General features: G+C 44.1%; 1 protein-coding gene across 1 annotated transcript in view; it reads left to right on the top strand.

Moving 5' to 3' along the window:
- The window catches only part of SALL4 (spalt-like transcription factor 4), a 15,054-nt gene extending 3,511 nt beyond the window's left edge, over window positions 1-11,543 (top strand). Inside the window, exons 2-4 of the mRNA XM_009893358.1 lie at window positions 4,743-7,277; window positions 7,940-8,247; window positions 9,382-11,543. Coding sequence (XP_009891660.1) covers window positions 4,743-7,277; window positions 7,940-8,247; window positions 9,382-9,804 — 3,266 coding nt within the window. The 3' untranslated portion in view covers window positions 9,805-11,543. The remainder of the gene's footprint in view (window positions 1-4,742; window positions 7,278-7,939; window positions 8,248-9,381) is intronic.
- The last annotated feature ends 277 nt before the right edge of the window (window positions 11,544-11,820 follow it).

Raw genomic sequence — 11,820 nt, 5'->3', positions numbered from 1 at the left:
CCGGGACGCGGGGCTGCTGGCGGCTTCGGCAGGTAACCGGCAGGCGGTTTATACATGCAGAAACTCGGTTTGGTTTGGTTTGCCTTTTTTTTTTTTTTCGTTTGTTTGGTTGTTTGTTTTTAAAGCCCTTCCGAAGGAGTGGAGGAGGCTGAGGGTGCGGGGCCGCGGGGGCCGCTCTGCCGTGCCCCCCTCCCCTCGAAGCCAGTGTCGCCCGTCTGAACTTTTCCTGCGTGTTTTTAACACCTTTTTTTTTTTTTTTTTTTTCCTTTTTGCTCCTCAGAAGCGTTTATTCACAATTCTTTCCTCGGCCCAATATTTCTTTTGCATAGGCTGATAATTAAAAGAGTGGCACAGTAGGTAGATAATAAAAAAAAGCCTAAAGCCTTGAGAGAGATCCTGAAAGCATGTGAAATCCTAATTGTTAGGTGTAACAAGTTTCTGGCTCATTCTTGGGTAGAAAAATGCTGCTGATAACCAGTGTAGAAAACATCAAGGGTTTTGGAATATTTTTCTAAGTAATCAATCGTGTGTTTCGCTTACTCAAGGAAGTGATTTTGTTACAGTTACAGGTAACAAAAATGCTTTAAATAGTGTTTTATAGTGGGAGGATGGAAATTTTGGACAGTTTAAAGTTCTTGGAAGTCCTAGCTTTTCAGCTGGGAACAGGAGGGAAAAAAAATAATCAGGGAAGCATGGTGCCTGAGAGCAATGTGGAGCTGATGGCAGAGGTTTTCATGTCTAGGACTGGGATGGATACTTGCTAATGCTTCATGAGTTAATTTTAACTAGGGGAGTGGATGGTTATGTTAATGTTAAGGTAAAAATAGTTAATCAAATGTAGTCTGTGGAAAAAGTAAGCTCACCAAAGGTATTAAACTCTTGAAAAAATGAAAATGGGGGAGGAAAGCTTGAGCTCTGACCATTTCCTCCCAATTCAAGAGAAATATAATTTTATCACAGTTGGGGGGAAAAAAAAAGTCAGTAACTGCTCAGGTGAGGAGGACCAGCAGAACCCTTTTTGAAATCACATCAAACCAGACAAGACTTATTTCACTCATCTTTTACAGGTTCCTTTAAAAGAAAATAAATTAATGCGAGCTGTGTGGATTTTATCAGCCTTCCTTGTCGATGACCGCCTTGTCCTACACAATAGTGGATTTTTTCCATCCATTTGCCAGTGATTCAATCTAACCCCCCTGCTGGGTTTACTGCATTCTTCTAACTTATTGGATAACTAGATGCTGAGAGATAACATTCCTGAAATTCGGGGGTGGGGAGATAAAAAAAAACACAGTAGAAGTCTTATCCCTGGGAAGCCTTTGGAGAGGGTTAAGCGCAGTGCACAAGCAGTTGTCGTGGCAGGGCTCTCCGCTCCTCGGTAAATGGTGGTACAGTATGTGGGCAGAGCTGGCTGCACAGGGAGGTTTCTTTGCAGAGAAACCCCACGTTTTCAGACCGTTAAGTTGATGAGATAACTGCTGGGGGGGGGCAGGGCAGGGCTGCGGGGGTTTGGGTAAATGAGGTGCTCTGATTGCAGGCGCTTGGTGCTCCTCCGAGCCTGGGCAGAGGATGTAGCTAGAAATCAAGATGAAGAGTTTCACAGAAGCTGTTGGGGTTTTTTTAGAGAAACAGTCAATTGCTCCCGTGTTATTCCTGCTATCACACAATAACCAAGCATCCTGCTCCTACTGATTGTATCTTAAAAAAACCCCAAACTTTTTGTTGTACTCCCTTTTTCTAAGGTAGAAGGGAATATAAGGTGTAACTCTTCCCTATTTGTCAGGCAACAAGTCGGTACGAGCTGGGAATTGAATTTATTTGGAGTCCTGAGCTAGTAGTGCCTTACTGCCAGACAGGGGAACTGGAAACTGAACTGTGACAGTGGCAGCGAGGGCAGGCAGGGGCAGGGCTGGTGACCTGCCTGCTGCTGCCCAACACAGGTGCCTTCAATTTACTGGAGTTTCTTCCTCTGAGGTGGCAGCCGGTGCTTATGACCAGAAAAGTTACCTTTGGAGCTCCTCAGAATGATGAAAATTAGGAGCATGGCTTGTGCTGGAGTTTGGAAAAGGGGGCTTTGAATTTAGTGTGGTCTTACCAGTGGAAAAGTGGAAAATTAAGAAAGTGCTATGGAGGGAAGGGAGATAAACGATCGGATGCTTTGAAGCAGTTAAAGTTTGAGGACTTGTCTAGACATAGTTATCCTGGAATATCTCCTTGGGGGTGGGCAACAGTCTTTCATGCAGACATTTCTTCTCCACTTGAGACATTTTGCATGGCCACTGCAGAGGTGCAAACTGCAGGGTGAAATGCATGTGGTCACGGAGGAGAGACTGGAAGAAAGAGCTTTGTGTGTTCTACAGTAAAACCTAAGGTTATTTTGCAACATGGGGAAACTGTATAGTTGGGTCTGGGAGATTGGACTGTTAAAGCCCTAATGCTAAAGGATTTGGAAAAGAGCTTTTGATGTTTTAGCCTATTCTGTGAAGAATGGATGGAAATAGTTAGGAAAGTAGTCAAGTAAAGACCTCTCCAGTCTGTGGTTATGGAATCTTCTTGTCTTTTTTTTCAACACCAGTGCTTTCTTTCCCATTATATCTGCTCAGACTCTTGCAAAGATGAGTTTAAAAACATCCATTCTTGGCTTCAGTTGACCCTATTTATTGACCAAATTTTGAATCACGTGCTTCTCGTACTCGTCTGCAGACTAGATTTCTCAGTATATTTTTTTCCAAAGAGTTAAATCAACTTTAGAGGCATCAAGTTAATGATATTTGGGGTAGGAAATGCATGCTAAAACTATGCTTTTACTCTCATTTCCTTCACTTGTGGAAGTTCTTTGTGCTGAAGCGGGGGGTGATATTTAGTTCTCCCTGTTTAGATAGATATGCAGGATCCAAACAGTTTTGATCATAGCTGTGCTGAGAACACCTTCCCCCATGTTCAAGGACTTGTAACTCTGAAGTGTATGTGATGAACAGAATTGCATACATATAGATTTGAATTTATTGCTCTGCAGACCATAGCATAACAGGCCTCTGATACTTGCATTTTTTAATTGATAAGGTTGTTTGTTTTTTTAAGAAAGAACTTTCGAGTGCACTTTCCATCATTCAGTATTAAACAATTGAAGTTTGATTTGTTAAATATGCAGATAATACCCGTGTTGCCCGAACAATCGTCAAGGTTTGCAATATCCTCCCTTACGGTTTTGGGGTAGTGTAAGAGCTCTGTAGGTCAACGTGCTTGAGTTGGTGCTTGGCCATGCTTCCCCTCCACCCTGCCATGTACAGGATATACACATGTATCAGATGTGTGGTTCAGTTACACCTTTAAAACGAAAGCCGCAAGTAGCTCCTGTGCTTGCAGAGTCTTTGGTTCCCCTTGTAAGACAGCGTGGGCTAGTAACGTGGAACCAGAGCTGAGCCCTGAGATGAGTTACTGGAGATGATCTCGTCATGCAGATTCCCAGTCGGCAGTGGAGGTCTGCAGCGTGCCCCACTGGGTGTGTAGGAGGTGATGTATTTGGTTACTGCATCCCTGATGCCCATCAAAACTGGGCCAATTAATTAATGGGAGTTACGAGGCACTTCACCTGATTGGGGGAGTTGGATTATCTGCAGTCCTTCCCGCTTCCCCCTCAGCTGTACAAGCATCACGTTTTACCTCCTGAACCCTCTTGCCTCCTGTGCTCTGTGTGCTCACCCGCCTCGAGCTCGTGTAAGTTTGTTCTATGAAGGATAGCTAGACTTGAGCAAAAACATCCTGTTTTCGTGTAGAATTTCTCTTAACCTCTCTTCCCATTCCAATATTTCCCTGAATGATTTTTTTTTTTTGTCAGTGTGCAAATTCTGCTCAGTCTAATCTGTGGGGCGCTGGTGGAGGAAGGGCAGGAGTGGCCTTTCCGATCAGCTTAACTCTCCTCCTCCTCCCCTCCCTGCTCCCCAAAAGCAGGTGAGTTGCGGATGCAGCTAAACAGCCCGTCCTGAGCGGGTCGGAAACGACTTGGGGTGTTTCGCAAGCAGGACTTGTTGTTCTGCTCTCTAATATATAATCGTCAGGATCAACGTAGGCTCATACCTGCGTGTGGGGTTCTGTAAGTTAACCATCTTTTCTTTACTACTGTGGCTTTTTAGAGGTTGTTTTTTATTTGAGCGTGCTTTTGAAGTATTTAAGAGCTAATATTGGACTTACTTTTGCTTCTGTCAGCCCTCTTCGGTAGTAATTACTTCCATAATGGTGGAGTGAACATTGTTTAATAGATCAGTGTACTGCTCTGAAGTTCTTGTGTTAACGATCGTACATCAGTTTCTGTGGGATGGTTAACTAAGGATTACAAACTGAAGTGCAAACACAAAATAAGTTTATGTGATGTTTTGCGCAGTGTTACGATGCCTTTTGTGCCTTCCCTGGGGTGTGTTCCTTGTCGCTGGTTTGCAGGTTTTAGCTGCCTTGCTGTGCTCTCCCTTTACCTGTATAAAGGGATTTGCGATAAACCTCTTTCCACCAAGCCCTGTGAGATTCCTTTTGTATTATTGTTTTTATTGAAAGCAGAACTAAGATGCGGATTTCTTGGGGGCTGCAAACGTATTGGCAGCAAAACAAAGAGCGGGAGTTCAGATCGGTCTGCAGACTTGATTCCGGTCTTGTGTCTTTAACTTGCAATTCAGGTGAAGTCAGCGATCTTAAGAATAGGAAATAATCTCAATCTAGCTATTAATAATGTGACTTTCTTTTATTTTAAGGGAGTCCACAAGACGTCCCAGGTGACGGAGATGGTGAAATGAGTTCCAAAAGGTGCCGCACGGAGGAAACTAAAATCTGTGAGAAATGCTGTGCAGAATTCTTTGATCTCTCTGAATTCCTTGAGCATAAGAAAAATTGCACTAAAAATCCACCTGTTCTAATCATGAATGACAGTGAGGGAACAGTACCCCCTGAAAGCTTCTCTGAATCTTCTCTAGGGAGCTTTCCAAGCGATCGAATGGATGGCAGGGCACGCAAGGACATCCAGGCAAAGGGCTGCACTGGTTCTATGGAAAAGAGAGAAGGAAAAATGGATGCTGAATCGGTAGGAGGAATGTACCTTAAAATAGAACCCCCCGTCACGCCTGCGGCTCCTGGGCTAAGCTATCTACCAAAATCCAAAGTACCAAACACTAATGTGACTTTGCAGACGATACGTGGCACTAAAGTGGCTGTAAACCAGCGGACCTCCGATGCCATCTCTTCTTCAGCAGCCAGTTTTAATGCTATCCCAATGATCCTGGAGCAGCTTGTGTGTTTGCAGCAGCAGCAACTCCAGCAAATTCAGTTGACGGAGCAAATTCGCATTCAGATTGCCATGATGGCTCCCCATGCCCTGCATCCTTCCATAGCAGCTGCTACTGACCCACTGAAAGCTCTGGGCGCCCACATGTCTCAGCAGCTGTCGGCTGCTGTTGCTTTAATCGGACAAAAAGCTGGAAGCCAGAGCCTATCACTGGAATCCTTGAAGCAAGGAAAACTACCTCATTCTAACACTGGCGTTGCAGCCGCCGGCTCGCTGGCTGCTGGGCTTTCCTCCTCCTTCCCCTTGAAGCCGGAAGCGAGCAGAAGCCTCCCTGGCTCCATTTCTCGGTTCCCAAATCCTTTGCTACCTCAGTCCTCCAACTCCGTCATCTTCCAAAATCCGCTTTCGGCCGTTTCTTCTGTAATAGATTCCTCAAAGAAGGGGAAGGGAAAACCTCCCAACATCAGCGTGTCTGAAAGCAAACCGAATGCAGAAGAGCCGTTCTTCAAACACAAGTGTAAATTCTGCGGCAAGGTCTTTGGCAATGACAGTGCGCTGCAGATTCACCTTCGTTCCCACACCGGTGAAAGACCTTACAAGTGTAACATTTGTGGTAACCGCTTTACAACCAAAGGAAACCTTAAAGTGCATTTTCAGCGTCACAAAGACAAATACCCCCACATAAAGATGAATCCTTACCCAGTTCCCGAGCACCTGGACAATGTTCCCACTAGCACTGGAATCCCATACGGCATGTCTGTGCCACTGGATGAGTCTAACCTGATTGTGGATAGCAAACCTCTCCTGACAACCCTGCCTACCTCTGCGGCCACCAGTGCACCTCAGACCACCTCCAGCCTAGCAGGCATTAAGGAGTCTCTGCCCGGTACGTTCTCAAGTGACCTGCAGTCAAGGCCTTCTCCAGAAAGTGAGGGTGGCTCTTCCTCATCAGGGGCAGTCGGTCATGAATCGGGAACAGAGCAGAGCTTGAGTTCACCACAAGCTACCTGCAGCATGAGCATCTTCCATGTAAGTGGGTCAAATGAGCAAGGCTCAGAAACATCAAAGCTTCAGCAACTGGTTGAAAATATCGACAAATCCACTGCTGACCCCAACGAGTGCCTGATCTGTCACAGAGTGCTGAGCTGCCAGAGTTCGCTCAAAATGCATTATCGTACTCACACTGGAGAGAGGCCATTCAAGTGTAAAATCTGTGGCCGTGCCTTCTCCACGAAAGGGAACCTTAAAACTCATTATGGTGTCCACCGGGCCAATACTCCTTTGAAGATGCAACATTCGTGTCCTATTTGCCAGAAGAAGTTTACAAATGCAGTTGTGTTGCAGCAGCATATCCGCATGCATATGGGGGGACAAATACCCAATACACCAATGCCGGAAAACACCTGCGACAGTACTGATGTGGATCCTACTGTGGCTGAGAAGAACGGAGACATCAGTCGCCCGGACGAGGCTGTGGAAAGCATAGAGATGGAAGAGGACCTGGACTCTCAGGATGGCCCTAGGAGTTCTTCAAAACCTCCTACACCGTACGATGCACAATCAGAATCTCCAGCCACGGCAGCCACCTTCTCTGGTATTGCAGCACTGGAGAATCAAATGAAGATTGTCAACTCTGCTTTGAACTTGCAACGGCAAAGCAGCTTGAAGTCTAGTGACAATGGCTCAGCTGAAAGTGATGGCATGACGAATGATTCATCTTCTGTGGCGGGAGATCCAGATTATCAGAACGGCCGGAGTCCTGCTGCCTCCGAATCTGCATCGCTCCAGGCTCTGTCCCCAGCCAACAGCCAAGCTGAGAGCATAAGGTCAAAATCACCTAGCTTCAACACCCAAGAAGATACAGGCACGGGAAATAAATCAGAGGGTCCTGAGAATGCTTCTGCAGAAATGGAAGGGGTTGTCGGTGCTTTGGATTTAACTTACGGCAATATTGGTCGAAAGGTCATTAAAGAAGAACCTGGGTTACACTTTGCAAATGGAGAATATGGTGAGTAACATGAAATGCTGATGATAACTTGGGGTGGGGTATTAGGATTGGAGGAAATCCATCTCTAAAAGGACCAAGAGGAGTCAAAACCTCCTCAGCTTTCCCCTCTTCCTTCTTCTCTATTAGGGTAGGTGCGTGTGCCCTGTAAAGTTTTGATGACTGACTCAAAATTCAACAAAATTCAGACTTAAGTGCTGTCATCTCCTGCAAGGGGGAGCATAGAGGTTCTTAGTAAGTGCACAGCCTCTATTTACTTGTTTTTCATGGGCTCACCTGATACCTCCCTGTAGCTCTCGAAAACGTAGACGTTTGTGTTCCATGAAAAACTGCTTAACCCAAAAACGTGGCACTAAAACTCTGGAATCTTTTGTGGGTTTTTTGAGCTCATTACCACTGAGGCTGATGTTGATCAGAAAGTGATGTTTCATCAGAAAGTGAGACTTTCTAACTCCTAAGCTCACCAACAAAAATAAGGATGAACTGATTTATCTCAGCATCCTAGCAAGTGTAATCACAGCCCTACCGTGTGGCTTTGGAGGGCCTTGCAGGCGTGCTCTTCAGGCACGTGCAGCTCCAAAGGCAGGGCCTCTGATATCTTAGCCAGATTGAAGTTTAGAAGCAGAAGGAATTTGGGATAAATGTTATCTTTGTTTTCTTTCCAGGTCGAAGTAGTATTCCAGGTGCTTTTGTTAGAGCCCCGCCAGCCCTCATAAAAATGGAGATGCCCAGCGAGCGTCCCATTAGCACTAGCCATTTCATTGGCCCACCAGCTCTCTCCCCTGGTGTTACCCCTCTCCTGGTGCCACGACCAAAATTCTGCCGTCCTGCCAAACAGCACATCTGCACTACATGTGGGAAGAACTTCTCCTCTGCCAGCGCCCTCCAGATTCATGAACGGACCCATACTGGCGAAAAGCCATTTGCCTGCACCATCTGTGGGAGAGCCTTTACGACAAAAGGAAACCTGAAGGTAAGTCATATCTTATGTTGGGTTCTCCTTTGTTGGGGAAAGTCATACCAGAGAGGGAAAGACTTGCTAATATTTGTCCTGCCTTTGGGAACCACTTTGTTTTTCTTTTTAGTTCCTCAAATGGTTATCTTTGACTTTTATCTCTCCTTCCTGAGTTTCTTCACGCAACTTGCTGAACAGTGTACTGAGATCACCCACAGGAGTCTTTGCTACTGTCCTTGACTTTCCTTTTTGGAGGGTAGGAAAGACTTTGCCTTACTAAGCAGATTGCTTTATTTTAATTTGGATTTCAGTGCATCAAGACAAACATTTCATAGTCTGAATGCTACAGAATGATGCCTACAGAATACATGCATTACGCTGCACTGCTTGAAACACCATGCAGGATGAGGAAGGATAAAACTGAGACGATAATCTTGAGATGGCACAAAGTATTTGAGGATTTTGTGTCTAAGCACTTGCGGAAGAAGTCCTGCAAGTCTGTCCTTATTGTCAGTTTAATCCATGCCCTGTACTGGGGCAGTGCAGGGACTGCCTGAGGACTGGCAGCCCTCTCGCTCGCACAGGGGCTCTCGCTTCCCATGAGAACCTCTTCAAGCTCTTCTGTCCTTTTGCATAAATGCTGATGGGAGGGAAAATACTCTGGAGTTTATGAACAGTCACTTACTGGGAGCACTAGCGGTACATTTGTGGTGTGGAAGATTTTAGCTTAGGTGTAACACCTCTCTTCCAAATTCCTTGGTGAGTTTTTTGCATTAACTAGTATTTTTATTTTTTTAATGTAGTCTGTTCACAGCAAATAATGTAGTTTTTATTTTCTTGGAGGGGAGGGGGGCACCTTTGCTGACATCGATTACAGTAAGTGTAAAAACAGTCCTACAAGCACTTGAGGAGTGAACTGTAGAGAGCCATGGTGATGTCAGACAGTATGTATGTATGATGTCAGACTGGATCTTACACGTCAGCAAGAGAAGAAGGCAAGAACCAGCCAGCTTAAATGCTTACCTGAATGCAGATGGAGCATACAGGACTCCTTTTGAGCAACTTGGCTGTAAGCAAAGTAGAACATGGGTATACCCTAAAAAACCTGCAGTATTAACAATTCTCTTTACTTTTTTTTCCTCCTCTTGGAAGGTCCATGTAGGAACTCACATGTGGAATAACTCTGCCAGGCGGGGAAGAAGGCTTTCGATTGATAACCCCATGGCTCTGCTGGGGAACGATCCCAAGAAGGTATCTGAAATGTTTCCAAAGGATATAATGCCTCCTTCGGTGAGCATTGACCCCACGGTATGGAATCAGTATGCAGCGGTACTCAGCAATGGCATAGCGATGAAGACTAACGAGATCTCAGTGATCCAGAGCGGTGGCTTACCTACCCTTCCAGTCACCATTGGGGGTAGTTCGGCAATAAATACTGCTACGGTCTCCAAAATAGATGGGACCCAGGCTGGGACTGGTTCTGATACGGAGAAGGCCAGTGGTGCTGCTGCAGACAATGTGCCAAAACACCAGTTCCCTCACTTCATGGAGGAGAACAAAATTGCTGTTAGTTAAAAACTCAAGTGAAGTTGACGTACAGAAAGAACAAATATATATATACACAAACATATATTTTTGAGATTCCACTTCAGCCTCCTATTTTCCTATTGACGTGCAAATGATTTTATGGTTGTCTTTGTAAGAGTTGCCCAGAGTACAATCATGATATTGCTTTGCAAATAGTAAATAATAAAGAATAGGATTTCCTTCTATTTGGAAAGATGCGGGTCTTGCAAAGTAGTTCTTACGTGTGACTTTAATGTGTACAGCCTTACAGAAGTTTCTACAACTTGAAGTTCCAAAGGTTAGAATATTTACCTCTGTTTAGAGTGAGATACTTGGGGTTTTTGAATAGAGTGGAAACAACCTACTGTTGATGGAAAAGCTTCTATTTACTGATGAGAAATGAAAACTATTAATGCGGGTAAATATCCTAGAATGTCTGCCACCCTCTTAGAAATTGTTTTTCTGTTTGGATTTTTGGCTCTGTGTGGTTTCTGAATGTACTTCTTACTATAATGGCTATAAAAACTACAGATTTTTTTTAATGCTTTTTTTTTTGCCTCAGAAGTTCTATGAAAAGAAAGTTGCTGTTTTTCTTTAATCACTGATCCTAAGGAATTAATTCTCTGTATTGTTGACTGCTGCTTATTTAATACTACTACTAGGACAGTCCTTCAAGTATAGTGCCAAAACTCCTACTTCCAAAGATGTGCAGTTTTTCCTAGATGTTTTATTTCAATACCGAGAGCCCCAAACAAGCATGGGTGGGTATGTATATACTTTTTTTTTTTTTTTTTCTCTCTTGAAAGGGAAGACTTGCCTTGGGAAGTCAGGTCTAAAAGCTCTGCAAGGAATCTCAGGTGACTGTTGCAATTAGGCATGGGAACTGGTTTCCTTAGCAAGAGACTCTTTTATTTTTATTTTTTTTTTTCATTTGGGTAATTTAGAAGATCAGTCTGTGTAAACCTGTATTTAAATATGAAGTATTCATGCTTAGGTTAAATGTTTTGTGGGTTTTTGGATGGCATTCCTACTCTGGTCATTAAGTTTCTTGGTGGTCTGTGAACTTGCATTCTACCAGAATGGTAATTAATGATCCATGTGTATTGTATGAAGGTTGCTGGGATAGTCATCTGGATTCTAAGTTATCTACCTCATTTTTTCCTTTTGTAGTTGTAGTGTCTATTTTTCTATTAATGACCACTGTAATGAACTGAGATTCAAGCAGATGCTTCCATGCACTATCTGAAACCAAAACCTGATGTATTAGTGGAAGCACCTGAAGACTTACCGGACTGACCTTTCACTATTCCTCTAACGTCTGCTGGAACTGTATGTGTAATGGGATCTAAACCAGACTGGAAAGCGAGCATTTGGTATGGAAGGACTGAACAATGGAAAGAAGTCTAGTTGCTGACTGACTGCAGGAAATCTTCAAGTCCAGTCTCTGTTGTGGAAGGCCCCAAAAATGCAGATTACCAAAAGTTTGTGTAATGTTGTTGCACCTGATTCTTGCTTATGATCTCTGTATGCCGAGTTGTGCCTTTCCTGCTGGACTTGTAAGTAAGAACATACCAGTACCTGTTTACACTGTAAAATGGATATTGTTACATAGACCATGCAAAAGGCATCCCAATTGTCAAGTTTCTGCATTGTGAATGTATGACTTTTAAGAACTCTGTAGTTTTGAGTATCTACTGATGCGTTTCTGTTGACATTTTGAGAATAAATTTTGGGATGGCTTTTTCACACTTAGTGCTTAAATTTTTCTGGCAAAGCGTTTGTCTCCTGAAGGGCAAGTTCAATAGGCAGCATGCTGTCTCACCCCAGCGTCCCTTTTGAAATCCACGATCTTGGGTCACGCTTTAGTTTGTTACTTAGAACAACAGAAACTAGATAGCAGTGTGGGAGTCTCTAGATTGGTTTCTTGGGAACAGTTGGGGTTTGTTATAGGGATTCACCTGAACCAGTGAATGTATTTTGTGTTGGGGAGGTAATGGTGCAGAACCAGTCTACCTTGAAGGTACA

This window comes from Charadrius vociferus, unplaced genomic scaffold (assembly GCF_000708025.1).
Source record: "Charadrius vociferus isolate BGI_N301 unplaced genomic scaffold, ASM70802v2 scaffold259, whole genome shotgun sequence".
Taxonomy (NCBI): Eukaryota; Metazoa; Chordata; class Aves; order Charadriiformes; family Charadriidae; genus Charadrius; species Charadrius vociferus.
This window is presented reverse-complemented; position numbering and strand designations above follow the sequence as displayed.